At 40.3% G+C, this 27,680-nt stretch overlaps 1 protein-coding gene across 1 annotated transcript; it reads left to right on the plus strand.

Moving 5' to 3' along the window:
* The first annotated feature begins 2,478 nt into the window (after positions 1-2,478).
* On the plus strand, positions 2,479-26,346 carry iars2 (isoleucyl-tRNA synthetase 2, mitochondrial). The gene is given in 24 exon segments (XM_036594246.1): positions 2,479-2,906; positions 4,372-4,494; positions 6,580-6,733; positions 8,027-8,175; positions 9,514-9,563; positions 11,317-11,426; positions 11,564-11,654; positions 11,765-11,880; positions 13,067-13,236; positions 13,351-13,407; positions 13,409-13,442; positions 14,511-14,662; positions 15,594-15,754; positions 16,485-16,587; positions 17,161-17,254; positions 18,257-18,365; positions 20,606-20,708; positions 21,557-21,682; positions 22,273-22,404; positions 22,538-22,644; positions 22,882-23,027; positions 24,508-24,698; positions 25,461-25,605; positions 25,723-26,346. Coding segments are annotated over 24 exon segments (3,030 nt in total). The 5' UTR covers positions 2,479-2,645; the 3' UTR covers positions 25,869-26,346.
* Positions 26,347-27,680: the final 1,334 nt, after the last annotated feature.

The raw sequence follows: 27,680 nt of genomic DNA on the forward strand, positions 1-27,680 counted from the left end.
AATATCACCAAAACTTTCACTACACACACACACATATATGTACATATATATATATATATATATATATATATATATATATATGTGTGTGTGTGTGTGTGTGTGTGTGTATATATATATATATATATATGCCCTTAAAATGGTTCTGTATATACATGTAGATTTTCTTTCTACTCTAGAAAATTCACAGCATATTGTTGATTACCATTATATTATTCTATTGTTTATACATTATATACAATAATAAAAACAAAAAAAAATAATGTGACAATTTTTATGAGTAGACAGAAAGCTTCTAATACATTTCACATGCTCACTGTTGCTGGTTAATAACAGTGGTAAATAATAATAATAATAATAATAATAATAATAATAATAATACAGATCAATCTATAGAGTGAATAAAACCCGAGCTGCATACCTGTGTTGAGAAATGCATGGCTAGCACGAGCACTCCAATGCACGCAGTTAGTATTTTAGTCATCTTCGCTGTACTCCACCCGAAACCTGCGCCCGAACCGCTGTCTACTCACTCTGGGGATGAAGCTCAGTCCAAATCAGCCCACAGTGCAGACACGGGGGGTTTTATTCGCATGACGACATCGCGGGAGCCACGCCCCCCGGTCGATGCTGATGAGGGAGCCAGCAGTGCAGCTCTGATCAGACTGAGTGAAACACTTTACACAACGATTTTACAACGGTCAAGCGGTCAGACCTACCGCCATCTTCTACCAAGTAATTGGGGACGTGTTTTTTTTCTCCTCCCTTTAACATTTTATAGCGTTTGTAGCTTAAAACTGACCACTTTATTCAAACAGCATATCATCTGGGAGCAAGTCTGTCGGCATTTTCTTTAAAAATGGGCATGTTGACATTTTTAAAGTTTTTTTTAACACAGTAATGGCATTTATTGTGAAATGTGTGCTCATAAAGTAATATACGACACAAAAACACGAAGCTAGGCTCATGTTCTTTGTTCGAATTTACCCGGTCCACCTTAAATGGTGCGTAAATCCTGCACCGTTTAAGGTGGAACGGGAAAATTCGAACAAGAAGCTGGAGAATAGTCGATCTCAGCCTCGTCAACCTCATATAGGCTTCCTTAGAGGACAGAAAGAGGCAGCAGAAGCGCTTTTAGAAAGTCTAATATATCGATAATACAGGAACACAGTACTCTTCATCAGTGGTGCGGTTATTTCCATCTTACTGTACAACCTGGTAAGAAAACAGAGCGCATATACTGGGACTATTTTACTGCTCCGCGCTCGTTTGGATGTTGTGGGCAGTGATGCGTTTCTGTCATAGCGTTCCACTTTCCCGCCTCTGAGGCGGAGGAACACACAGGTAACTGAAGCTAGTACAGCTGAACGCTGGAAGCAAAGCTAATGTGGGATCGAGGAGTTTGGGAATATTATATAAAAATTAATCAATAAATTCGTTAAAATACACATTTATGATTATCATAAAGGAGCTGAACTGCCTGACGGTCCTTCACACATTCTGACAGGACTAATACAGCACTGCTAGTTCATTACTTCATACTTTACAGAAGATACAGTCTGTTAAGGACTTTGTTTATATCGTGTGTGTGTGTGTGAGTGTGTGTGAGTGTGTGTGTGTGTGTGTGTGTGTGTGTCACAAGTGAAAACAAAAACATCGGTGGCAGTTAATGTGTTATGGAAATGAAATAAAATTGCTGAATACTATATTTTGTGAAATTATATTTTAATAATTAATTTTAAACTACTCAGTTCAACAATCTACAAATTATAAAAAGAGATTTTTGGGGAAATATTTAAATATTATGCTATAAAATATAATAAAAAAACTAAAATTAATTGACATATATATATATATGTTTGTTTGTGTGTGTGTGTGTATATATATATATATATATATATATATATATATATATATATATATATACACACACATACACCGATCAAGCATAACATTATGACCACCTCCTTGTTTCTACGCTCATTGTCCATTTTATCAGCTCCACTTACTATATAGGTGCACTTTGTAGTTCTACAGTTACAGACTGTAGTCCATCTGCTTCTCTGCATACTTTGTTAGCCCCCTTTTACCCTGTTCTTCAGTAGTCAGGACCCCCATGGACCCTCACAGAGCAGGTACTATTTGGGTGGTGGATCATTCTCAGCACTGCAGTAACTGATGTGGTTGTGCTGGTGTGAGTGGATCAATGTATTTATAGCCACTTTGTGTAACTGCTTTCTGTGATGCAGCTACATTTTAGAGTTATTAAACTTTATCATCACCACTGTGAACAATTCTGACTCAGTAAGTTTCTCTAATTATGTAGGTAATTTTTTTTTGAAGAAAATTAGAAAAAGTGGTGAAATTCCCCTTTAAACGGTGGTAATATGACAGCAGCTCGACAGCGCCCTCTTGTGTTGTTCTATTAGAAACTGAACACGCGTTTCGATTACAGCTGTCCTCTCACAGCCCCCGTAGTTAACCATCGTTATGATTCCGGGGGAAACAGCGAGTGAGAACCATAGCGTTCCGCGGCGGAGAGGTCGTGTAAACAGCTCCTCGCGCACTCCGCTCAGTGATGATTTAAACGCTAAAGCCGTGATTTTAATCTCTCCGAGCTCCGCTTAGTACGAGAAGTCGGTCTCTCCATGCTGCTGAGGCGCATTGGGGCGCTGGGTGGGGGCGCGGCTCGGTGCGGGCTCTCTCTACGGAGAGCGGCTCCGCTCCGGCCCGCTCTCTCCTTCACCCAGAGTCGCGGCCGCGCTGCCGCTCCGCCCGGAGACACGGCTCAGCCAGCCGGCAACAACCGGCCCGGAGATCACCGGCACACTGTGCTGCTGCCCCGAACCAGCTTCCCCATGAAACTCACCGGCCAGGAGCTGCTGGAGCGGGAGCTGCAGATCCAGCGGGTACAGAGAGGGGAGAGGGGTGGGGGGTGTGTGTGTGTGTGTGTGTGTGTGTGTGTGTGTGTGTGGTGGGGGGTGTGGGAATCCAGTGTGGAAAGTATGGTCCTTTTCCAAAAACAGCCTCAGACCAGGTCCATTAACACTGAAGAGTCTTAACCATGATGGAGATCAATGATAGTATCATTTAAATAGCAACAATGTAATAATATGATACAATATAATTTAAAAATGCAGTGAAAAGTTAAATTCTTCATTGGTCTATGCTCGCGGGTATGTTTTGGTTTGTCCATCTGAATCTACATGACCAATTCATAAGGCAAATGATTCACTGAAAAAATGGGTCGACTTTCAGCTTCTTTTATTATAAGGGTTTAAAATTACATCACCCATCTATTTGACTGTAAAGAAGACAGTTACAGCCTCATACGACCCCCACCTTTAGAATGTAGGTCATGAAATATGAAAGTTATGAAGAATATGACGAAGTGCATCTTGGAACCACCGGTGGTCTCAAGTAGTTTAAAAGGCTAAAGGTTTTTGCCATGTTTTAAATCCAGATTCTCATCATCTGTTTCGTTGCTGTTGGAACAAAACCTCTCCGAATCTCAGAAGTGGCAACTTTTCAGGAGAAGGAAAAAACATTCCTAACTTGGAAAGGAGGTCAAAATAATGAGATTTTTTTAAAAGTAATTTTGAACAGTTTCTGTCGGTTTTTTAAACAGTGCAGAGGGTTTTTCAAATTAGGCCAAAAAAGTAAAGATGAAGATTCAAGGTTTTGTCTATCTTTAGCTATCTATCTCTCTATCTATCTATATACCTCACTCTCTCTCTCTCTCCCTCTCTCTCTCTCTCTCTCTCTCTATATATATATATATATATACAGTTTTCATTTACATGAATTTGCCTTAACACAACTGTAGAAAATGCGCCCATTTTAAAAATCTGTTGCAATATAAACGCATCATCCCTGTTGCATAATCCAAAAACTCTGATTACCCTTTGCATTGTGTTCAAATTTCATGGTGAACGGCCCAATAGAATCGGTCAAAAATTACTAGGAAAAGAATCTTTTTACATTAAGTTTTGTTTTCCGACAGCGGCGATATGTTTGTGAAATCAGACATCTGTGGAAAATAATTGCAGTCAGCCTGAAGAATGGTGTTTAGACAATTCTTTAATAATTGTGGCAAAGATTTGATACTAAGCACTAAGAATGAGCAACCATAGGCTACAGTAATGTAATAGTCACTCTTTTCGTTATTAAATTGTGTGTTTTGAAAGTGATGATGTAAAAGTCTTCCTGTGCTAATAGTGAGACATTTCAGACGGAAGCTTTAAGACAGCTTTTTAGGGTTGGGGTAAAGCTAATGCAGGAAATAACAGGGACAGTCTAAATAATGAAGCAGGAGGGTTTTCAGTGTATTTTGTTTTGGATGCTGATGTTCTGAACTGTTATGATGTTGTCTAGGAATGTGCTTTCGACCAGCTGTACGCCTGGCAGAGAGACAGGAAGGCGAAGAAGGAGTTCTGTCTTCATGACGGACCTCCCTATGCTAATGGAGACGCTCATGTTGGTCATGCTCTCAACAAGGTAACTGAGGCTCTTTCCCAGCCAGAAGTCTATGATGTTTTGCCAAGGCTTTGGACTGACCGGCTCCTGAGCTGACAATGGAAAATGTGTCTGTTTGACATGCTGCCTGTGAGTGAACTCGGAATTAATTCCAGGTTGGCTGTGGTGTTGTTTCAGCAGATCCTGACTGAAGCATTAAGTTCTGAATGTTCTGATTACCCATTGGTGATGCGCTGATCCAGTATGGGTCAGTATGGGTCATGCTGAACTGGTTCAAACTCAGAGTTGAAAACACATTTTGGACTTTTAACTGACTTTGACAATAAGCTAAAATCCCTTTGCTTTGAGTGACCCTGTACCTTAGTTATGTTTATTTAATTAAAACAAAAGATTGAACAAAACAGTCATAACCCTACTGGAATTTTACCAAGTGTTTCAGTAGTGAATGTTTCGGTGGTGACAGTTTTAGCTCATTTTGAGCAGAACTCAAAAATTCAAGCCAGTACATCACTAGCATAGACAGCTTTGAACAGTGGTACACTCATAAAATCATAATATTTTTAAATTAAACACAAAAAATTTTATTTCAGAAAATATGTGTTTCGGTAGTGACAGTTCTTAATGTTATGCACCGCCTCTCGGACTTTGGGACATATTTACTTCAAAACAATGGGATCTAACTGCTCACCGTGTGGCCATGAGAGACAGGCATGCAGTCTCACTTCCTGCTCTAAAATGTGTGGCTAAACTAAGGGGGGGTGGAGCGCGAAAGACTGCAGGTCACGTAGCAACGAGGTTTCGCCGAGCGAGTAGCGAACGAAAAAGGGAAAGAGAAAGATAGACGAACATTTGGAGATGAATGGACTTATAAATTCGCATTTATAAGCAGCGCAGTTGGTTTCCTGATGCGTTAAATCTGCAAAGAGAGACTGACAAACACTAAAAAGTTGCTTAGATGAAGTCGCTTCTCTTTCTAATTTTCCCGTTCCACCTTAAATGGTGCCGCAATTACATTCGGCGTCTCAGTCAGAATTTAAGGTGGAACGGGAAAGTTCAGCAAGAAGCTGTAGAATGAGAAGCGACTTCAGCCTCGTAAAACAACTGAAAGCTGAAAGACATTTTACAAGAAACTGTTCAACTTTTGAGGAAAAGTTTTCTGGCGGAGTTGGGAGGAAAGTGGCTGTAGGCGAAGCTTAAAGCAGAGCAAAGTAAATCTGCGCTCTCGTTTATATTGTTTAGTCTATACTAGGACATCATCACATGAAAGGACAAAATGGCTCTTCTTAACATTTGTGCTGTGACTCCTGACCTAACCTGGCTTTAATGCAGAGGGAGCCGGTTGGATTTCTCACTCATCCAGTTGTGTTTTTGTTGTGTGCCGCCACAGACTGTCCGGGCGCTGCACTTACCCACTTCCAAGTTCCGTCCTTTGTGTTCCGTCAACATTACGTTATAAATGAAATATTTAGAAAATCGATTTTTCATATTTGTGAATCGATTCAGAATCGTCCACGTCTGCATCGTGATGCATCTAAGAATCGTTTTTTCCCGCGCTCCTAATATATATATATATATATATATATATATATATATATATATATATATATATATATATATATATATATATAATGGAAAATAAACAAAATTCACAGATTAAAATTTAAACACCCTGCAACCTTGTATATTTGTCTATATTTAGCTTATTACTATGTCAGTTATCATCTTGGGTTTAAATAGAACATGACATAATTTGTGTAAATATCTAAGGTCTTAATACTGTTTGTTACTATGTGCGTTTTTACTGTTAGTGTTTTTACTGACCACAGTTTAAATTATTTTATTACCTAATAATGGTCCTTATACTGGAACGCCATCAGAACTATGACATTATTAAGCTTATTTTTGGTCATTATAAAATTGTAACAGTGCAGTTTTATAAACTTCCTAGAAGATTATTATTTAAAGCCTTTATTATTGTAACTATAAAACATGAGTGTCTTAGCCAACACTATTAATTCAGGTATTGGAATCTGTATCAGGAGAGAAAAGGTTGGTTTGTTGCATCTCCAGTTCCAGTCTTATTCACTGTAATGTTGTTCTGTGCAGATTCTTAAAGACATTCATAATCGCTTTGAAATGCTGAGAGGGAGGAAGGTGCACTATGTCCCGGGCTGGGATTGCCATGGACTGCCCATCGAGCTGAAGGCACTGGGGGAGCTGCAGACCAAAGACCTGACCCCTCTACAGATCAGACAGAAAGGTCAGGAGTTAGGAGCTGAAAGGTCACACATGTACATGTATTACTTTCAGCAGAGACAGCCCTGCTGTAGCTGCCTCATAAGCTCCCCACAGTGTAAACACCTCCTCTTACATTTTGTCTTATCACAGTACAGTGCAAGTCAGAGACCACTCTTCGTTTATTTACCAGTCAAAACAGCCCTTAAGTGTGAACTGTTCATTTTTCAGGATAGATTAGATATGATTCAATTACATAAGTAAGGGAAAGGTCAAAGTAAAATAGGTGAAAAAAACAGGAGTTTCCAAAACTGGAGTTCAGAAAATAATAAAAGATTTAGAGAAAAGAGCTGGTGGACACCAAAACTGACCCCATCAGATAAACAGCACTTAAGGCTTTCATCTGTGAGAGAGAGGAGAAAATCAAGCTGCTTCAGATCTGAAAACATCCACAGGTGTTTCTCTCCATCCTTCCTGTGGAAGGATGAGCAGCTTTCAAGAAGCTGTTACTGAGAAAAGAAAATAGACAAAAAAGAACAGCATTTGCAAATTTGTCTAGAAATTAAATAAAAAAGTTAAAATAAATAAATAAAATAGAATAAAATAATAAAAAAACAATAAAAAAAAGTCTCTGACTTGCAGCTCAGTGGAAGTAGTGGAGAAATTCTGTCCAAACATGAATTTTAAACTTTCACTATTTAGTTATTGTATTATGAATCAAATGTGGCACAGAGATTTGTTTTGCAGGACTTTGTGCTTTATTTTTGTCATTTTATGACATTGAAACAGAAATGATGTGGACTTGAACCTGTTAATACTGCATGTAATTTGAATGCAAGTGTAATTCTATACGTAACTATGTAATAATGTACATTTACGTTACATTTACGGCATTTGGCAGACGCTCTTATCCAGAGCGGGTTACAGTTTGATCATTTTACACAGGTAGGCGAAGGAAGTGTTAGGAGTCTTGCCCAAGGACTCTTATTGGTATAGTGCAGGGTGTTTACCCAGCCAGGGGATTGAACAGTGTAGAAGGTAGAGGTGTCACCCACTACACTATACCAACCACCATAATGTAATAGCATAATGTATAACAAAAAGACAGTGCCTTGCTGCTGGCTTGTAAACTAAACTTCTGAACTAAACATGAACACCTATACAATGACTTGGTTTACAGTTATTTGAAGATAATTATTTATTTTTTCATTGAATTCATGAAAATTACACTGAAAACCACTTTTATACACTCTACATGACGCTTCTGTGTACCTCTGATTTTTTTTACCCTCTCTCTGCCTTTGTTTGTGCCGTACAGCACGGGAGTTTGCAGAGGGGGCAATAGCGCGTCAGCGGGCGGCGTTCCAGCGATGGGGTGTGATGGCCGACTGGCAGAACTGTTACTACACCTTTAACGGGCAGTACGAGGCCGCGCAGCTGCGGGTCTTTGAGGACATGCACAGCAAGGTGACACCTCACCCTGTGCAACTAGTTCCAATTAGTGCTGCATTTTCAATATTATATATTTTTAGATGTAATTATAGATATCATACATTTCTTTTATGCCAGCAGACTAACAGTGTAACAGTGTTTCTGTATGATTAATTGAGTCATTCAGAGTGGTTTGATGTGAAACGTGCCATTCTTAAGAAAGGTACTGATTCAGAATTGATCATGGTGGTAGTGATGGGAACCAGTTGTCCAAAGCGTTTAATACCTCTAAAAGCTACATGACAGAAAGTTATTAGAGGAACCGGTTATGAATGTGTTGCCCGATGCCTGATGACACTGTTTTACACTCGTTTTCAGAGAAGATTTTGGATTAAAATGTATTTTTATAAGCCTTTCATGGTTAAGAGGTATATGCAGGGTATTGCAAGGCAGAATGTCCCACAGGTTTTACCACTATTTTACCATCGTCAACATTACATATACATTTCCAATAAAGTTGGGACGCAGTGAATGTAAATAAAAATAGAATGCAATGATACGCAAATCATGTAAACCACACTTTTAAAGGAAAATACTACAAAGACAACATATCAAACGTTGAAATAGAAATTTTATTGTTTTTTGTAAAATAAACTTCACCTCAGTCCATTTTAATTGAGCTCAGGCCCAGAGAAGGTGGCAGCATTTCTGGATCCTATTTATAAATGGTTTGTTTTTCCATTTTAGAGTTTTAGCTTGCATTTGTGGAGGCAGCAATGAACGTTTTTTTGCTGTTTTACGTTAAGAAACGTTATTCTTGAATTGTTGCATTATTTGATCGTGCAGACTTTCACAGAGTGGTGGACCCCTCCTCTTCTTTACTTCTGAAAGACGGGATGCTTTTTTTTTATACCCAATTATGTTACTGTAAGTGCCAACTTTTTTTGAAGGTGTTGTTGGCATCAATTTCAAAATGGGCAAATATTTTTCAAAAACCAATAAAAACATCTGATATGTTGTCTTTGTACTATTTTCAGTGAAATATACTATTTAAATGATCTGCACATCATTGCATTTTGTTTTTTATTTACATTTTGCACAGCGTCCCAACTTTTTTGGAAATGGGGTTGTAAAAACGCAGAAGACATGTGGTCACTGGTTATTTTGGGTAGTACATAAAATGGTTATATTAGCATTGTAGACCCCTGTTTCCTATCACCACCACTCTAAAGAAATCTGAAACCCCTCTTTACATCTCAGTGATTGACTACATGCTTAAAAAAACTGTTTTGCTTTAATAATCCTAGAATAATGAAATGAATGGACAGGTGGTTTTTGAATATTGATGTTATATTACGCTGTATTACTTTTCAGGGTTTGATTTATCAGGACTACAAGCCTGTCTTCTGGTCTCCTTCAACCAGGTAGGATAACTCTACAATCTGTTGGTCTGCATAAGACCAGGTGTGTGTATAAGGCCAACAGACCATTTGGTTGATAATATCAACAACCCACAGTTTTAAAGGTTCTGAAGATATCGCCAAAATATTGTGAATTTTACGGTAAAAGTCACAGACAATGCACTGATATTTAACTACTTTTTTGGTGCTCCATCTATGGTTTTATCCCTACAACAGGACAAAACCATAGATGGTTGTGCCACTGGAGAACCCAGAGACTGTTTGTTTATTTTAATTCAAAACCATGCCTGCCTTATTTGAATACCCAATTAAGTAAAAATGATATTAAGATATCTCTATGTAATAGAAGACTGACACCCCTCCTGTATGCTTCCCCCAGTATATTTCAGACCTGTGGGAAACACAGAGAATTGTATACAGTGCCTTGCAAAAGTATTCATCCCCCTTAAAAGTCAGCAGATTTATCTGGATTACAAATGACACTCGGATCGTTCCAGCCAGTATTTATACTGCAAACCAAAATGCTCTTAAAAGAACATTTTCAAAGCAGCTACTTGCATAAGTGTACTAGTACATGGTAATACCACCTTTCGCTGCAGTAACAACTTTGAGTCTGTTGGGATAAGTTTCTTCACCCGTTCTTCCTGGCAGATTTGCTCCAGGTGGTTTAGGTTAGTTGGATGACTCTTATAGAGCATTCACCTTTTTGTTGTTCAACCACTCGGTTGCTTTGGCCTTGTGCTTCAGATCATTGCCCTGCTGAATGATGACTTTTCTCCCAAGCTTTCGTTTTAAAGTTGATTCTTAAGCAGGTTTGTGTCTCACAGCTTTCTGAATTTTGGCCAAAAAGCTCTATTTTTGTCTCATCTCACCACAAAACCTTATCCCACATTTTAACTGGGTCACTCTGATGCTTTCTGGCCAACACTAGACGTGCTTTGATGTGGTTTTTCTTCAGTAATGGCTTCTTTCTAGCCACCCTCTCATACAGGCCAGCTGTATGCAAAGCTATTGATATTATTAACTGGTGCACCTTCACTCCAGCCTCAGCTCTTTGTAGCTCTTCAAAGTTACTGTTGGCCTTTTATGTGGCTTCTCTCACAAGCCTCCTTCTTGCTCTGCTGCAAGGGATGAGTTTTGAGGGTCAGCCTTGTCTAGGCAGTGCCTAGGTGGTATAATGCAGCTTTCATTTCCCCGCAGTGAATCCAGTGGTGTTTACTGGCACTTTGAAACACTTGGATACTGTTTTGTAGCCTTTTTCTGTCTTGTGCATGACTGTAACTTTATCTCTGATTTCCTTAGAATGCTCTTTAGTCTTCATTTCCACAGCCTTCCTTCAGATTCACAGTCTGATCAATGGTACTTGAATTAAGTGGGTCTTTTATCCAGAAAAGGTGAACCTTTTTTTAATGATCCAAAACTAGAGGCTTTTTTTAGGGCCGTTTCTTGAAGCTTCCACAGCACAGGGGTTGGATACCTGTCCAAACAGCATTTTTCAGTTAGTAATTTTTGTCACTGAATATTTTCTTACATAAACCAATATCGGTTTAAATTCACTCATTTTGAGGGTCAGTCTTTAGTAACAAAAAATGACCCAGCACAAAATGTCAGTGTTATTTGTGATCTGGCTAAATCTGACAACTTTAAAGGGGTTTGAATACTTTTTTTTTTTAAGGCACTGTTGTTGTATTTTTTTCACATTTCGGTTGAGTTTGTTGTAGTTTCACTGTTTCCATGGTGCTTTCTCTTTGTGCAGGACGGCGCTGGCAGAAGCTGAGTTGGAGTATAATGCTGAGCATGTGAGCAAGGCTGTATACGCTACTTTCCCCTTGACCACACTGCCATCTAAACTAGTGTCAAGCTTAGGTAGACTTTCCTTTACTTTCTCTCTCTTTCTTTCCACCTCTCTCTCATTTTCTTCATTCACTTTTGCAATAAAAGTCCAGCATAAGTTATAAAACCGATTCTAATTTGAACTTCATGTATCCCCTCGTTTCTTTCAGAGGCTTCGGGTAAAGTATCTGTGCTGGTGTGGACAACACAGCCGTGGACAATACCGGCCAACCAGGCCGTCTGCTTCATGCCCAAAGCCCAGTGAGTCCAGCAGACACACAACCTCACCTGAGCTGTGGCTTTGAATTATGCAGACTTACTCTCATCATTGCAGTAACTTAGTCTCACAGTGAATGTATCTATATCCACAGGTACTCTTTGGTGAAGAGAACAGATAATGAGCAGCTCCTCCTAGTGGCCACTGAGAGAATTGCCAGTCTGACCTCTGCACTGGGCACTGACCTGCAGAGCCTGGCCACGTTCATAGGTATACATCATCATTTTGGGTAAAATATTCTGCATCATGTAAAGTTAGTGTATTATGTAAGTATTGGTTCAAAAATGTATTTGGAAACTAAGCCTGTTTCAGCTCATCATGACTGTGATGAAACACATTTACATATGACCTGCCAATCAGCCTACAGCAACTTAGCTACCCATTCAGGCTGAAGTGATGTGGATTGAGTTACTGGATGGGAAGAAGTGAGAAAAATGATCAAACGTTGTGCTGTTCATGGCTGTCGGGAAGCAAACGTTTCACTGCTGCCTTCCAGAGCACCCATACACCCAAAAGGAGAGACTGAAGTTCAGTTTTTCCAAAGTCCCTGCAGGCTTGAGACTTTAAGTGGAATTCCACAGAGTTTTCAAAATTTCCGCACAATTCAGTCATTTACATTTAAACAAAGTCATTCCGAGTGGCTTATTGTAAAGTATGTTTTATGTAAAGAAACTTGCTGACTTGGTATACAAAATAACCAGTGAACTTACACAAGTTTTTATATGTACTGTTTAATGATGGTGAAATAGTGGTCAATCCAAAGAAATAATGTTTTTTTGGGGTACTGTTTCGCCTCACAACACCCTGCATGTACCTCTCTGCCATGAATAAATTAAAATATTTTTACTATTACAAAGCAATATCTTGGGCACCAAGCGACATTTTCATTAATATTTTGTGTCATAACTTTCTGCGATGGAGCTTTTAGAGACATTAAACTCTTCAAATGTCTGGTTCCTATCACCAACACTGTAAACGATTCTGACTCGGCAAGCATTTCACACCAAACCTCTCCGAATGACTTTGTGTGCATCTCAACCATTTAACCATTATGCAGACATTTAGAAAAATCGGTTGAATTCCCCATTGATACTTTCTTCCATACATATCAGCCTGGACTGCTTTTTGAACATAATGTGCTTCATTACATAGGGGAAGGAGTCACCCAGGTCTGAGGACATTTACATATATCAGTTTTAAAGACACAATAACACAAAAGTATGTTTAATTCTGTTATTGGAAAATTGGAAAATGTTAACAAGTGGAAAAATCTCTTTAAATGGTGATTTTGTTTTGTTTTCACTCTTTTATTTGTACTGAACCAATTTTCTACCAATTAATTTACCAAATCCAGTTTATGTTTGAATCTCTCTCTCTCATTCTACTTTCTCTCTAGGGTCTGATCTGGAGGGTGGAGTCTGCCAGCATCCCACCATCTCTGGCAAAGAGGTGCCACTATTGCCAGCTAATCATGTGACCATGGCCAAAGGTACCGGATTGGTCCACACTGCTCCTGCCCACGGCATGGAGGACTACAGCGTGGCCACTCACTTCAACCTGCCTGTGGTGAGTCTCTAAAACCACGATTGTCATAGGGGTGAGACTGATTTTGGTTATTTTGAGTAGGAGTAGCCCATATCCTGACGCTTCTCCTCTGCCCTGTGCTCGCTCTCTCTGCAGGAGTGTATAGTAGATGAGGAGGGGAGGTTTACAGAGCTGGCTGGTGCTGAACTACAGGGGACAGTCCGTGCTTGACGAAGGCACTTCTACAGGTTAGAGAGGGGGAACAAAGGAATCCTCTGAGCTTAAAGCAACTATTTGGCAAAAAAGAATGAAATCTACACAACTGTATCTATGGAATACAGAATAAAGAGGAACTTGCATTCAAGCCTTAAAGGGGAATTCCACCAATATTTCAAAATTTCTGTCCAATTCAGAGGTTGAGATGTCATTCAGAGTGTTTTCATGTGAAATGGTTCATTTACAGAGAAACCTACCAACTCTGGTCTCTTTACAGTGGTGGTGATAGGAACCAGGGGTCCTGATGTCTACAGTGAAAATATAGCCATTTTTTACTATCCAAAACTACCAGTAAACCTACACATGTTGTCTTAGTTTTAATATGCAATGTCAATGACGGTTAAATAGCGATAAACCTGAGAAGATTAAATTTCTTTGAGGACTGTTTTGCCTTAGAACACCCTTCATCTTTCCCTCCACCATGAACAATGGATTAAAATACATTTTAGACCAATAACTTCATCACAAAACTACCAATGTCTCAGAGATCAGGCTGTATATTCATAACCATTTTGTGTAATACCTTTCTATGATGGAGATGGATGGCTGGTTCCTATCACCACCACTGTGAACAATTCTGACTCTGCAAGTGTCTCTAGAACGGAGCATTTCGCACCAAACCACTCTGGGTGACGTTGCCTACATCTAAACCATTGAATTATACAGCAATTTTGAAAAATCGGTGCACGTCCCCTTTAAGCCCAAAAAAATGAATCTGCTGGTGTTCTTGATGGAAAAAGAACATAACCCTAGCTCTAATTGTACCCCAGTGTATGTAGATGATCAGTCAAAACATATATGTTTGCCTCTTATCTGACTTAATTTGGGGAAAGGAGAAAATTGAATAATTATCAGTTTAATGTGGTCAAGTTTGGGACCGTTCTACAAAGCCTTAGCTGATGTAGGACGACAGCAGTGTCTAAGGCATGAGTGCCAACACTGAACCAGTACGCTCACAGTTACGTAGTTGCAAAACATGTATTGATATTGGAGTGATATTACATTGTATTTACTGACAGACTTGCATGTGTGTGTGTTAGTGATATCTATGCTGAGGGCTGCCGGCGCGTTGGTGAAAGAGGAGGAGTGTGTGCACAGTTACCCGTACGACTGGAGGAGTAAGAAGCCAGTGGTCATCAGAGCCAGCAAACAGTGGTTCATAAACACAGCCAACCTTAAAGACAAGGCCAAGGTGACCCCACAATCCCGCACTCAGACTTACTAATGTTGCTAATGATAGATGATAACGGCATTGGGCCTCATTCACCAACCGTTCTTTAGAAGAAATTTCTTCTTAAAACCCACTTAGGCAGTTTTCACAAAGACTCACATTCACTGACGTTTTCTTATTTGGATTTGTTCTTAGGTAAGAGCAGAATCTACACACACTCAAGAGCACAAAGGAGTGAACAGTTCTGCGGTTTAAGAACACGTCATGAATCTGACGTCGACTTTTTCTTAGGACCTTTATCAAGAACACATTTGAGAAAAAAACTGAGGAAGATGTTGGTGAATGAGGCTCATTGTTAGTGATGTTAGGCTATTTCTGTAGCTCTCCTTTTTTGTAATCTATGTTAATTTAGTCTATGTTAGTTTAGTTTTTTCTGGAGCTCAGCGGTTGGTATACGCTTAAATGACCATAGCGGCTCCAGTGCAAAACTAAAGAAGCAAACTACATTTGGGGCAAAGAGAAAACCAAGTAAAACTGGAATGATTCCTTCAGAAATGAAAAACGATTCAGACTGACCTCCAGACATTGTGCTGTTCACAGTCAATAGCAGATTGATGCCAGTAGCACAAACTAGGGGTGGTCAGTATGACAATATGCATTATTATCGTGATAATTTATGCCTCATTGCATGTCATGCATATTGTGGAATTTGTCAATACTGAACACTGAACAACTGCAAGTTCAAAGAGAGCACAGTTAGTTCTGTTTAACTGGATTTAGTGCTGTGCAGTTTGTGAAATGTTAAACAAAAATCATTGCGTTCATGTTTTGTATTTACTGTATTCATATTTTTTGAGTTTTAAAAAATGTGGCACTACTTTTTTGTCTGTTCAAATGTTTTAAATCTCAGAAAAACTGAGTATCACAATGCATGTTGTGTTTTGTGGAAAAGGAAGTGCTGCAGAAGGTGCGGGTAATGCCGGAGTCCGCGAGGGCCAGTCTCTTAGCCATGCTGGACAGACGGACGTACTGGTGTATCTCCCGCCAGAGGAGCTGGGGCGTTCCTATACCCGTGTTCTACCACAAAGAGACGAGACAGCCACTCATAAACAAGTACTTCTCACACGAACTCCACACACACTTGTGTATTGGGTGTGCAAATATTCCGGTTTCTCCATATTGGCTTTTACACTGCTTGTATCACAGAAGTCTGCAATAAGTACATGAGCCTGAAATTTCATATGATACAACAAGCATCAATAATTTTGGTCAGAATGAATGCTGGCCTGTCTTTCACCATGTCACTTTGAGGGTTTACCAACTTGCAGGCCAAATAACAACATGTAGTGAAATAATTATCAAATATATTTGTTCATATAATAGCAGCTCTAATCTGTGCATGTCTCTAGTACATCAGCACTGTCAGTGATGCTGAGGCCTGGACTCTGAGGTGGTAAATCAACTGAACACCTGCAGCTAGTTATTTCCTTTTCTCAGTGAGGCTTCTTGACAGCTACACATCCTTTCAGACCCATAGCGTTGTTTTCTACAGTCGTTAGGGTCCCATTTTCTCTGTAACTTTTAATAACTCGAGTTTTGGAAGCTGCTGTTATTTCACTTAGTTTTCATTGACTTTCTCCTTCCTTATGTAAGTGGATTTTCTTATATCTGATCTCCTCAGAAATATCTCCTGAAAAAATGAAGAACTTCTACTTAATGGCTGTTTTCACAAAATTGAACAAACATTTATTCTCTGTGGCTTTTGCACAGTACTGTATAAACAGACGTGTAGTTTTGTTTGAACCCCTTTGGGAAATTTCATTACTGCTCATGTGATTGACAGATACACAGTGGCTCACATAGCCAAGGTATTTGCAGAGAAAGGAAGTGACAGCTGGTGGGAGGAGCCTCTGGAAACGCTGCTTCCTCCGGATGTGCTCAAGAAGGTAAACATGGAGCTGCAAGGTTGTGTGTGTGTGTGTGTGGGTGTATGTGTATGTGTGCGTGTGTGTGTATGTGTATGTGTATGTGTGTGTGTGTGTGTGTGTGTGTGTGTGTGTGTGGTGTGTGGGTGTATGTGTGTGTGTGTTGTGCAGTTTCTCCTTCTGAGTCTTGGTTCCTCTCAGTGGTTCTTCCTCATGTTCTTGTGCAGTTTCTCCTTCTGAGTCTTGGTTCCTCTCAGTGGTTCTTCCTCATGTTCTTGTGGAGTTTTTCCGTCTGAGTCTCGGTTCCTTTCATTGGTCCTACCTCATGTTCTTCTGCAGTTTCTCCTTCTGAGTCTTGGTTTCTCTCAGTAGTTCTTACTCATGTTCTAATGGAGTTTCTCGTTTTGAGTCTTGGTTCCTCTCTGGTTCTTCCTCATGCTCTTTCTGACAGTTTCTAGAAAGCTGCTTTGGGACAGTATGCCTGTTTTACAGTGTACCAGGAACAAAACTGAACTGAATGTTTTTCCAGTTTGAGGTAATTGATAGAAAGTAAATAAATAATGTAAACAAATCCGTGATTCTTGTGTGTTTCAGAGTAAAGCAGGTGCAGTGACGGATTACGAACGTGGGGAGGACGTTCTGGACATCTGGTTTGACAGTGGAACGTCCTGGGCTGCTGTACTACAGGGTGAGTCAGCTTTGTCTTCATTTTATCTTGTCACTATATATATATGTACAATAACAGACTGTAGCCCATCTGTTGGTCAGTTTCATTCTCACTCCAGAGGTCACACTGATGTGGCAGTGTCTGTGGTGCTGGTATGAGTGTATCATACACAGCGGTGTTGCTGGAGTTTTTACACACACCAGTGTCGCTGCTAGGTTCAGAGTGGACCATCACCCAAAAATATCCAGCCGAGAGCGACTCTGTGGCCTGTGACCATTAATGAAGGTCTGAAGGATGACTAGCACAAATTACTGTAGATGACCTACAGTATCTAACTGTACACCAGCAAGGTGGAGCTACAAGGGGGTGTTTCTGATAAATTGGTCGCTGAGTATGTGTTTGTCACTGAGTTTTAATGGAAGCTTCCAGACAAACGTGGAAAATTCATATATTTGTCTCCTCAGTGGGAGAGGAAGATGACGGAGCTTCATCTACAAAGACTAAACGGGGGTGGTTCGGCCTGTCCAGTGCCACAAAACAAGGTTTTTAATATCGACTAAAAAAAAATCTCAGAAAGTCACTCTGTCTTGAATGATTGATCAACTAATTCACTAAACACAGACTCGTCCAATCTGTCTCTCTTCTCTTGACTTCTGCATGGAAGCATGTGGTAGATGCCTTTAAAGGTACAATAAGCAGAATAACCCACAGTTGTCAGACAGAACCAGTACGAGCGAAACTGTATTGCTTAGCGTACCTTTAAAGTTTGGTTTCCTAAAGTTAACCTTTCTGTTTCTCGACCCAAAGTGCTTGAGGATTTTCCCTGCTTCCCCTTCTGGCCTCTTGCCTTTTCTTGATTAGGCTTGTACGGCTTTGTAATGATTGCTGTCTGTTTGTCTGCTGCTCTACATAAACAACTCAATCATGTTGTTCCTCAGGGCTGATTTGTTCTGGAGAGGAGATGAAGAACGACTTGCAGTGATCAGTTACTAGTCTCTAACTCTGTTAACGTCTCTCTCTCAGAGGCTGACCCGCGTGCAGATGTGTATGTGGAGGGGAAAGATCAGCTTGGTGGCTGGTTCCAGTCGTCTCTCCTAACTAGCGTGGCTGTGCGCAACAAAGCACCTTACAAGTGAGTATGTGTGAGTGGGGGATGTTAAAGGGGCTCTCTGGCCAAAAAGAAAAATTCAGCCATTACTACATCTGCTGTAAACATGCTTGCTTGTGTCCTTCAGCTGAGCTGCAGTGGTTTCTAGAGTGAGATTACCAGGTTTAAAGACTAGGCAAACGGCCTACTGATGATTTATGTTGAAGGTGGGAGGAACATTAAAAAACTACAACTACAAACTACAACAAACTAAAACTACAACCGCTTTAGAGTTGATTTTCGTGGGTGAGCTGTTAGGCTACCTTTACACAGCAGGTAAAAGTGACCCAAATCTGATCTTTTTCTTTATATGTGACACAGATGTGTATCTGTGTGTCAGTGTGATCAGCAAAAACACATTGAATCTGACATTTTCAATTCCTATTTGAGACGCTTTCATATGTGGTACTGAAATCCGATCCGTGTCTGATCTGCGGCAATGCGACCCAGTCTGAACAGCCAGATCGGAATTCATGTGGTTTTTACGTCAGTCCAACTCGACATTCGTCATAATTCCGCACTGCTCACACCTCATAAACATTTGGGGTAATATTTCTGTACAAAAATTGGAAGAGACGTATCCAAAACACCTCAGTGTTTGAAGAGATTTAGAAAGAAATGTCCGAACGCGGCCGTAGGAGACCGAGGCTGCAGCGTCAAAGAACAGTTAAAAGTCTGAAAGCAAAGTTTAAAGAATCCGAGGACTGACCGCGCCCTTTTTAGGGCAACTCGAACACATTCTGGGTGATGATCCCAGCTGTCGCTCAATGAAGCTTCATGATGGCTCCTGTCATGCTGGCGAAGATGAAGCTGATCCTCCAGGAGCGACTGGCGTTCGCTGCAAGTCATGATTGTTCACCTCTGGATGAAGCAACGTGACGTGGTTCCTCTCAGTGTTTCTTTGTGCATGCGGGTCAGTTTAGGAGCTGATCTGTTCAGACTGATGTCACATACAGGATCACATTTAAAAGATAATCTGAACAGCTAAACAAAAAAATCGGATTTGGTGAAAAAATCAGATTTGGGCCACTTTTACCTGCTGTGTGAACGTAGCCTTAGATATTGCAGGAAGAATATCAGATATTATAATATCGTTACTTCTAGGAAGACAAATAACTGTATAACTGCAGTAACCTGTCTTTAAATTATCATTACCATATACTGGTTTGAAAAAAAGAGGACCCTGCGATCAGGAGAGTGGCGTGGGGCTGGTTGTAGAAAGCAAAAGTTAACATGAAAGCAAAGCAAAATCCTGGACATTAAGGCCAGAAATCCTGGCCAGAAATTTAGAAATCCTTGCCAGACATTTTTATTTGTTTATTTATTTATTTTTTTGAGGGGATGAAGTAAAAATGGTCTATAGGACACGCTAGGATTACTCAAACGACAGAAATGACTTGTCAAAGCTGTAAACTAAAATTAGCATGATCGCTATCTGGCTAACTAGATATCTCAATTTAGCTTCTTTTCTCAGGCTGGAAGGGTAAAAAACTTCAGTGTGGTGTCAGTTTTGTGCTGAATAAACATAGAACTGCTTGTCGACCAAGGAAAGAGTTACACCAGAGGTTCTCAACTTTTTCCACCTATTTATCACTTGAAAGTATGATGGCCCACAGAAAACCTTTTTTTTTAATAAAAAATATTTGGAAAATGTTCAACACAGCAGTGTTCGAGCACCACAATGCATGATGTGTATTATTGAACATACAATACCAACAGATTAGGCCATCATAAGCTTATTTTATACCTGAAACGTGGATGGTAGCAAATCAAGAGAATTGTTTGACTCACGAGTTTATGATTGAAACTGAAAAACAGATGAAGCTGCTTTGCGCACAGCCTGTATCAACTGCTTACTGTATGAAAACTCTTTACATTTCTTTTTTATTATTAAGTCGGTTATTTCTCCACTGATTTTTATGATATTAGCCCACTAATGATCACTGGCCCCCCCCCCTACTCAGTACTGGCCCGAGGACCACCAGACCAGACCGGTTACCATTTCAGATATTGAAGGTTCTTACATGAACTAAATCCTGAGTAAAACATTTGGGCGGGTGTTCTTTAAGCTCACTTTTCATAGTGTAAATATCATTCATTGTAGAGCTCACTGTAGGACATCGTATCGGTCAGCAGGAGATAAAATATTATACCTGTGTCCCCATCATAGAAATCCTATAACGACACACCCGCTTGCTCACTCACCTCTTGCGTGTGTTCATCAGGGCACTGGTGGTCCACGGCTTTGCGGTCAGTGAGAAAGGAGAGAAGATGTCCAAGTCACTGGGAAACGTGGTGGACCCTGACATCGTCATCAACGGAGGAACGGTATATCGCTGAGCCTAAAATCATCCATCCCACACTCATTCAGTTCATCCGTCAATCTGTCATTCAGACTGCATTCAAATATATGTGCAGCAGTTTATCGGTCTTGTCAATCCATCATCCATCCATTCTTCAATCTCTATGTCCATCCATCAGTCCATCTGACTGTCCATCAGTCCAGCAAGTTATTCATCCTTTAATTCACCCTTCATCTGATATAGCTGTCGATCTATTCATACATCCCGCAATCCAAATATTTCAATCTGTGTGTTTATCCATCCATTTACCCTTCAGTCCATGTATTCATCCAACAGTTCAATCATCTATCCAGCCAAATCTTCAGTCCATCGACCCACCACACCTCAGTATACAGTGTCATCACTCTGGCTATTAGCCCTGTCAAGTGCATTGATCTGAAGGTGGCAATTCAGCTGCATCAGTGTTGGAATGTTATCGGTTCTAATATATTATATTAATATTCATTAAAGTTGGTCTCATTTTATGGATTTTGTGATACTATGTGCTATTCTTAAACGTGAAAACTCCAAAAACAAAAAACGAATTGCTTTGTTCAAAAGTGTTTTTATTGTCTAAATAGTTCCTCCAGACACACTTTTGTACTAAATGTATTCTTAAAAATACTTTTAAATTGTAAAAATGATCAAATTGACCTGAAACCTGGTGAAATTTGAGATTCCCTGATGTGTTGAATTGTTTCCTAACGAATCGCAATTGAATCAAATTATTATGATGTTAAGCAGTTCCACCCTAACATCCATCATTTACTCTGAGTCCTATTTCTCTCTCTCTCTCTCTCTCTCTCTCTCTCTCTCTCTCTCTCTCTCTCTCAGGATCTAGCAGCATCTCCTGCTTATGGTGCAGACGTGTTGAGGTGGTGGGTCGCAGAGTCCAACGTGTTCTCCGAAGTCCAGATTGGCCCTAAAGCACTGAACTCAGCCAGAGAGAGCATTAACAAGGTCTGACACCCACAACAGCAGGGACAGGCTTAGAGCTGGACTATACACCCATAACCATATCCTAACATGTCCCAACACAGTGGATTTACCTTAACGGCTACTTAGCAAACGCTTAATGAGATAAATAAGACGTCCAAGCAGTGAAAACTCTAATGCAGTGGTTCAGGAGTGTCTGTGAAATGGTCTCGTACTGACTTATCAAACATAACAGGCCGGTTTCTTTGGACTGCGCCGCATTTTGAATGGAGATTCTCCATCGGTTCTCCAACAGATCCAGACAGTGTGGGTTTCCTTGCTTCACTCACAGATACAAAAAAATGCTACGAGTGCCAACAGCGCCCCCTTGTGAGGAATCCGTATTATTGTGGAGAAAATGAGTTCTCATTTCACAAAATGAACATTAAAGTGCAACACTTTTATAGTACCAGTGTTACCTGCTCAAAAAGACTGCGTGCAGCTCTTTCATACACTTCTTATATGACCCCATGTATATTCAGAAACCTGTCATAATCAGCCTGATTTTCTTTTTTCGAAGTACTGTTTAGAGTATTGTTGGAAAATAGTTTCTCATAAGCTTCCCGTCTCCTTAGCTGAGGAACACTCTGAAGTTCTTGCTGGGAAACCTGCAGGGTTTTGACCCTCGCACTCAAGCTGTGGATTCCAAAGACATGCACTACATCGACCAGTACCTGCTGCACCTGCTCAGAGAATACAGCATCAAGGTTAGCTTCGGTTTACAATTATAGCAAGATATTCCTGGGTTGTATGGCTATTTTCTGCATTGACAAGGACAGATAAAGAGAAAAGATAATATTGCACGATAACTAGTCCAACATAAGTGTGTTTGTGTGTTAGGTGGCCGATGCCTACAGTGAGTTTGACTGTGGTCGAGCGATCCGCCTTCTCCAGGCCTTCATCACCAGAGACCTGTCCAACTTTTACTTCAGCATCATCAAAGACAGGTGAGCAGCTCCTCACACATCACACTAGACAATCACAACCCAGCCCAATTAATCTAGGCATAAAGGCGCCCTACCAAATCTCTGTAATTTGTAGATTTGTCGATGGCTTCCCCCAGGCCAGTTTTGGTCAGTTTGACCAGTCGTCCATAATCACTTTGTTTTGGCATGGGGCACTGTTAGGTTTCTAAGACCACAGCGCAGAGCTGCATTGACTCCAGTTTTGTTCCTCTCTGTCAGGCTGTATTGTGATGCAGAGAACTCTGTGGGAAGGAGGTCATGTCAGACGGCTCTAGAGGAGATTTTGGACGGTGTGACACGGTCCATCGCACCCATCCTGCCTCACCTGGCCGAAGAGGTGTACCAGCATGCACCTGGGCATGATGGTATATACGCAGACATACACTCATCAGAAATCACTGCTGTACATCGTCGCTGTCCAAAGAAAAACATGTATCTCCAAAATAGTAACTTTACAGGAGAGGGCAAAAGTCTCCTTTGCCTTCAGTGAACGTTAATGGAAAGAGTTTTTGTTCTAAGCAATTTTGGAGCATTTTTATTGGTCCAATCATCATGAAATTTTCACACAGTGTAAAGCACAGCTGCTGAGCTCAAATGACGCAAAAAAATAAAAACCGCAAAAAATGGAGATACGTTTTTCATTGGACAGCGGCGATATGCACTCAATTGTTATTACAGGAGCTCCAGCTACCTCACAGGTCCCTACAGACTGTAGCCTGTCGGTAGCTGCACAATTTGTCACCTATCCTCTACCACAGTGATGAATCACTGGTCAGTTTCTGACCACAGGACCACTGTTAACTTATTTGGATAGAGGACCATTCTTAGCATAAATTGTGCATCAAGATATGGGCTACAGTCTCTAAAGGGACACCAGCAAGGGGGATCCACAGGTAGTGGCTTTTAGTAAGTCTTAGTGAGTGTGTATGTTTAGTTGTAAGCAAAAGTATGAACACTCCTGGTCAAGTAACATGTTTTGTTGATTTCCTCAGAGAATATGAGGTAGCTTTTTCTCTACCGGCATTCTTCTGCGAACTGCAGAACACAGTTTCTATGTTTGCAGAGTTTAAATTTAGTAAAAGCACAGGAATTTAAAAAAGCACATTTCCCCCCTGTATGTTAAGCTCAGCAAATAAACAGAAATTGTGCAATAAAATTAGGAGGAAAATGGCATTTCTGAAGTGGAATTCCACTGATTTTTTAAAATTTGTGCATAACTCCATCGTTGCTATGTAAACAGTCATTCAGAGAGGTTTGATGTGAAATGGTTTATTGTAGAGAAACTTACAGACTCAGATTTCCTTACAGTGGTGGTGATGGGAACCTGGAGTCACAATGTCAACAACACAAATATAATTTTATTTACTATCCAAAACCACCAGTGAGCCTACGCATCATCTGAGCTTTTCTTTGTAAAAGTGTTGGTGAAATTGTGGTAAATCTGAAAAGATTTTTTTCTTTGGGGACTATATTGCCTCACATCGCACTGCGTGTACCCCTCCACCATCGGTGAACTAAAATAAATGGATTAACAGGATGTTTTAGGTCTGAACATTAAAGCATTAAACTCTTCAGAGGTCTGGTTCCTATCACCAGCACTGTAAACAATTCTGACTCTGTAAGTTTCTATAGAACAAGCTTTTCACATCAAACTACTCTGAATGACTATAACTTAACCACTTATTTATGTAGAAATTTTGAGAAATTGGTGGAATTCCCCTTTAAAAAATAACTTGGCTGTGAATCACAGATAAAGCACTCAATATAATTTTTTTGCGTGTACATATCTTACATACTTCTCTGAATTCTACTCTGCTTTCTCTCTGTGTCTCTCTCACTATGTAGAAGGTGAGACTCTGTTCCAGAGCGGTTGGATTAAAAGCAGTTCGGTGTGGCGGAAGCCAGGATTGGAGGAGGCAGTTGAGGGGGCGTGTGCTATCAGAGACTCTTTCCTGTCCTCAATCCCCGGACGCAACGCAGTGGAATATGATCTCACCATCGCCATCGAACCCGGCCTTCTCTTCGAGCTCATGGAGGTAACACTAAAAGACGTCTATCATTGGTCTATTATTTTGTGTAATTTATTACAGCTACATGTATATGAAAGAAAACTACCTGGGGCCTGTAGGCATTTAGCACTTTGAATAACCGCCTGCTTCACGTTTATTAGTATTTCTGTACTTTGTGTGGGTGATATTCACAGAAGCGCTGAGAGATATGATAAATTAGTCATGTGCTTCTGTAAAGCTGCTTTGTGAAAACATCTGTTGCTAAAACACAATAATTGAGACTTGAATTGAAACTCATGAGAGTAACTGGTGAATATACAAGACAAATTTCCTGAGAGGCAAAAACTATTTTTGTTCATTCATGTAACATTTCTTATCACAACTGGTCTTTCTAGAGTAAAGTATTTCAGAGGTCCTACTGCGTAAATTTGACACTGTAGCTACAGTCATACGCACACATTTGTGCCCATTACATGTTCTTTTCTAAGTGAACACAAGTACAAAGAACTAACTTATGTGGCATTTTACTGCTAATTTTTGTGCACAATGTCTATTTATTTCTATTTTTATACAGAATATGTGTAAAAGTTTAGAATATGTGTTTTTCCAAATATGTTAAATTCTGCAAATAAACCGTAATTGTGCATTAAAATGTGCAGAACAAAATGTGTAGAAAACTGATTTTCACTTAGAAAATCAATAAAACATCACAGGCGCCTAAACTATGACTGTATAGGTTTAAATTCAAAACGTTCATCCCCCCCTCCTCTTTACCCCTCCGTCTATCAGTCTCTGCAGGAGGAGCCCACCTCTACCTCGTCTCAGCTGACGGAGCTGATGATGGCGTCTCGCACCACGCTGACCAGCGAGCTGCCCAGGGACTTACCGTCTGACACCATCACCAACAGCGGGAGCTTCCTCATCAACCTGGAGGGTCAGATACTAAATACTATCAAAACAAATAAAAAGGAAATCAGGAAATGTGCCTAACTTAAAACTGATTTGCCACCATTAACATATGTCTGATGCCCTTCCTCTGTTTATCCTGTAGGTGGCGTTATCCGTGAGGACAGTGCATACACTATAGCAGCAGTCCCCATCTCTCTCTCCCGCTGTCCTCGGTGTCGCCGCTACACATCAGACACCCCCGAATGCCTTTGTCCACGATGCCAAACTGTCCTTGGACACACCCAGTAAATGCCTCACGTCGCCATGACAACCGCACAGCGACTGCTTCGCCTGCTTCGGCTGTGGCAATCTGTGGAAAGCGAGGACTTCCGTGGACCAATGAGGACTGTGGAACTCTCCTTATGGACTGTTCCTGATGTGGAGCTGGATGAGGACACGGGCGAGTGTTTGAGTAATGCTGGATTTGTGTCCATGCTGTTAGGAATGCTGCACACTGTACTATATAAGACTCAGGACACCTGAGAAAATTATATCCGAGGCTGTTTGTTTGGGCAGTGAGCCTTTATTTTCTTGGAAAAACACTATTAGACTAAATACAAATGAACACTAATGAAGTGATTTGATTTGATTTCTATTGGTATGTTACCTTAACCATTCCCAAGTCTCTCACAGAGACAGTAACTAATGATACAAATTCTTGATGCTTTTTAATGTATTAATGTTTATTTGTATTTAGTATTTAGTCTAATTATATAGTGCTTGCACAAGTAAACCACACTGCCCAGATATTAAAAGATGCTTTGTAATATGCAAATGAATGCATTTTAAAGGGCCCATAGCATGGAAAAGTATATTTTGCTCTTTACTCTTTTTGGGTTTGCTGTAGGTAAACATTAAGATCACTTAAAAAACATACTGCTCACTCAACAGTTCATAGAGTTTGTTTATGGAAAATAAGCTTTTTGTTTTTAGCTTGTTGTCACTAAACCCAGTGCCTTTACATTTATCTGCTAATACAGCCTACAGCAGTTTAGCCCCGCCCATTCACACTCAAGTTATAGTGTGTCAGCCCAGCCTTCCCCTTAAATGATGTGCAATAGCCAATCAGAACATAAGTAATTTGCATCCGTCAGTGGCTGTGTTTACATGCAAAGATTTGATTGAAGACATTCCGATTACAGATTAAGACTGAGGTGTTTATTCTCACTCTACTCAACAATCTGATGAAATTCTTTGTTTATATGCTCACTACAAGGAATCCGGTCTGAAATATTGCGCATGCGTGGAGAACCGCTTAGAGTAGACGTTACCATGACAGTGAACATCACGAGAGGCCAGTCAGAGTGAGATGAGCAGCAGTGAGCAGTGCTTGTTTTTACTTGCTTTAAAATGATGACAGACTCAGGAAAACGTCCTTCACGTCCTTATTAAAGAAGGCCGAGAGGAAGACGTCGTGTTCTGAGACTCATAAGCTGGACGTCCGTCCCACCGCCGTCTTTTAAAGATCAGAGCATAAACTTCGTCTCCTCTGCAGACCAGTTTCTGCTCCGCCATGTTGAACGGTATACAGTTTCACTATGACGTGACGAAAATGATCAGAACGGACTTAAACTTTCCGATTGGGAATGTAATCAGATACAGGCGTTTACACGGATATTATTCTTCTATTTAACGGATTATTTATAGGATTACCCACCTCGATCAGTCGGATAGAAATTATATTCCGAATGGCCTCAATCGGACTAGACTATTCAGACTGAAGTGTGTATATATAGACGTATTCTATTCCAACTGAGCTATTAGTCGGATTATTAACGGATTATCAGGCTGCATGTAAACATGGCTAGTCTTAAGGGAACAGTCACAAATCTAAGGGGTAATGAAATGTTGGAAAATGGTCATGTAAAAATTGTTTTTGGTACATAAAACCACAAACATAAGTGGACAATATGTAGGCTATGGGCCCTTTAAAGAAATTATATTTAAAGATAACATCTGCACAAAATCCAGCATTACTCAAACGCACCCACAACTGAAATGGTCTCCGCTGCTATGTGGGGACAGAGAACTGAGTTTGGGAGTATTTATTTAGGAGGTACC

The sequence above is a fragment of the Colossoma macropomum genome, unplaced genomic scaffold (genome assembly GCF_904425465.1).
Source record: "Colossoma macropomum unplaced genomic scaffold, Colossoma_macropomum, whole genome shotgun sequence".
Taxonomy (NCBI): domain Eukaryota; kingdom Metazoa; phylum Chordata; class Actinopteri; order Characiformes; family Serrasalmidae; genus Colossoma; species Colossoma macropomum.